At 22.2% G+C, this 3,010-nt stretch overlaps 1 protein-coding gene across 2 annotated transcripts in view; it reads right to left on the minus strand.

Moving 5' to 3' along the window:
* Positions 1 to 676: 676 nt before the first annotated feature.
* LOC112594213 (RNA-binding protein 1-like) overlaps positions 677 to 3,010 on the minus strand; it is a 5,131-nt gene continuing 2,797 nt past the window's right edge. The window contains exons 3-5 of one of the 2 annotated variants that reach the window (XR_003114644.1): positions 2,436 to 2,510; positions 1,933 to 2,257; positions 798 to 881 (exon numbers count right to left, since the gene is read on the minus strand). Coding sequence is in view for 1 of the 2 variants with exons in the window: in XM_025338889.1 (XP_025194674.1) it covers positions 758 to 881; positions 2,436 to 2,510 (199 nt within the window). In the remaining variant the exon portion in view is untranslated. Of the gene's footprint in view, positions 882 to 1,932; positions 2,258 to 2,435; positions 2,511 to 3,010 lie in introns of both variants that reach the window. The other variant, XM_025338889.1, reaches the window with a different exon arrangement.

Genomic DNA, 3,010 nt, shown 5'->3' on the forward strand with positions numbered 1-3,010 from the left:
TTATTCTGAGAAATTTATCGACTACAATACAGCCAAAGCCGGGTAATTCAGTTAACATATTTATGAAATAAACATGTTCTTAATGTGATACTGCAAATAGGTCTAAAAATTGAATAGTAAGAGCTTTACGCGTTCAATTTTCTTTAATCTTTGTCAATATTAAATTTTGTCTTTAATTTTTTACTGAAATTATCAAAATATAATAACTGTAAGTATCTCATTAATAAAAAAAACTTCTTATATTTATACATTCAAAGCTTCACTCAAAATTTAAAAATAAATATATAATAATATTTTAGATAGTTGGTAAGTTATAAATACAGACTAAATCATATGATTATACATTACACTCATTACAGCTCATTGTAAGTTAGCTTAATCAATGTCAATAATAAGAATTAAATTGTATATATTAATACTTCAATAAAGTTTCCACTATTAAATATTTAATAAGTAAAAATGTGTATTTATGACTAAATATATTAAGTATGGTACATTTTATTACAAATCATTAGAAATAAACCAATCACTTGTCTAAAATAATTTTTTAAGTCACAATATAATTATGTGTTCATTACATTATAATCTAAACCTTAATAATAAATACATTTTAATAATTCAAATGAATACAAACACCTTTCAATTATTGACAGCAATCTATAAGGGTACGAGTATAATCAATCAAAATATATTTTTAATTAAAATCATGTATTTTATAAAAATGTGAAACATATTTGTTTTGCATAAATAGTGATCATTAGTATTTTCCTCTAGAATAAGATCTTGATCGAGATTTTCTACTTCTATAAACTGGTGAACGACTCCTTGATGGTGAACGTGAATATGAATGATAAGTACGCCGCGGAGGTGAAGATCGCCCTCTAAAACGAATGAAGTAAAATCAAAAACATGTAAGTTATAATAAAGTAAAATCTTCAACTATAAAAAACTCCATAAACTGTTAAATTTTTGAATAAAAAATTGATGTAATTATTTTATTTGGTAAAAATCCCTTCCACATTTACAAGTTATAATTAGCACTTAATTCAATACATAATAATTTTCAATTATATTATATTAGATCAACAACAGTTTCATAGTAGTATTTTATTTTAATTTGCATATACATATTTATATTCAAATATATATATAAATATATATACTTGTTTATCTAGTGCAAATAATTTAGACAGTAATTAAACGAAAAAAGCAATGTTTAGATCAATCAGATATAAAATATTTTCATACACAAAGAAGTAACCATGTTTTATTAAATGTTTTTATAATTTTCTAGTATATTAAACAATTTATAATATATATAAACTAAACTGGTTATTTAATAATACATTTGCAGAATGCAAATATACATGATATGTATCTAATAACAATTATGGCACAATACTCAAGAAATAGTAAGAGGAGTATATTTTTCTTGAAACCAGTCATCCCTTTTAATATTTAAATTACATATTTTATGATTTATTACTCTGGCGCAAATATATTATCAAAGAACTGGATTAATTTACATATTAAAAATTGTTTAATATGACTTAAATATATGAAAAAAATATAATAAAAATGCTATTTTTTTTTCATGAGAAAATACCATGTTTGATAGATCTAAACATTGCTTCTTTCATTTAAGGACATTGTTTAAATTATATACAATAGGTAAACAAATGATTATCAAGTTATTAATATTGGAATAAATTGGAATATAAAAGAAAAATTAAAAAAACATGTACTGAGGAAGGGGTTTGCATTTTGATATATTATATTTTTTTACTTGAATCTGAATTGAAAATAAATTTGTATTCTTTTTTATTTTTAATATTAAATTATTGTTAAAAATTAATATTTCATAGGCAAGAATTTCATTTATAAGACTCAATTTGTAAATATCCTGCTAGTAACTATATTTTATTTAAATACCTAAAATATAACCAGAATAATGATGAACGATGAGCGATGCAAAAACAATGTAATCAAAGCATGCAGCAGTAGCTAGGAAGATGAATTTCAAATGCTAAGTTGTTGTTTTGTACTGCAATAAAAATCGAGGGATTTGACAACTAAAACCAAATGATGAATGATTCATGAAAATAGAATGCCTAGTAGGGATTCAAGAATCTCGCACACCCCCTGTTGTTTGTTGCTGGCTCAAGTTGGTAGTACTGTGTTGAAAGGTGATGGTAGTAGTGGATGTGGTAGTGGTGATGATGAAGAATTCAATAAAGTTGAATCTATAATAAATAACCTGCCAAAAGTTTTTATACTCATTAATTTTAAATTAAATAATAGTATTTTAACCCAATATTTACCCCTCTAGTTATTTAATTTCATATAAATATAAAAATAAATAATTAACTATATGCAGATATAAAAATTAAAGTTTAAACAAAAAGAGTTAAGATTTTAATAATAAAATTAATTACCTATAAGCAGGTGATTTATCTCTGGAGCGTTTCCCAGTTGACATTTGAACAATAATTCTGGATCCACAACATCTTCTACAATTATACAGAAATATATTTAAATTAATATATATATATATAATAGCATTTAAATAGCAGTCACTTTTTTTGTATTTATTTTTTTATTTATTCTTCAAAAAGATATTAGGTCGCACTGAATATGTTCAGTTTTAAACTGAGTACACAAATTAAGATAAAAATCAAAATTTAAAGTAAAACTTTTTTTTTCTATTCTAAATAAATATAATTATAATTTATTTATTTTAAATAAGACTAAAAATATCATTTTTATTTATATTTTTAAATTTGATTAAATAATACAATATTAAGCTAATAAATTTGAAATATACCATTATATAGCTAATGGTTCTGTGTACTCAATCAATATTTAATAATTTTTGTTAGGTACTATAAATTAAAAGATATAAATAATAGTTATAAGATATTTAAACAAAAATAACTTCTTAAAAATTATTTCAGATACAATTATTATCAACATAAAAATGTCTGACAGGGATAACTGATATTGTTCATCA

This window comes from Melanaphis sacchari, unplaced genomic scaffold, assembly GCF_002803265.2.
Source record: "Melanaphis sacchari strain LSU unplaced genomic scaffold, SCAv2.0 Contig221_pilon_pilon, whole genome shotgun sequence".
NCBI lineage: Eukaryota > Metazoa > Arthropoda > Insecta > Hemiptera > Aphididae > Melanaphis > Melanaphis sacchari.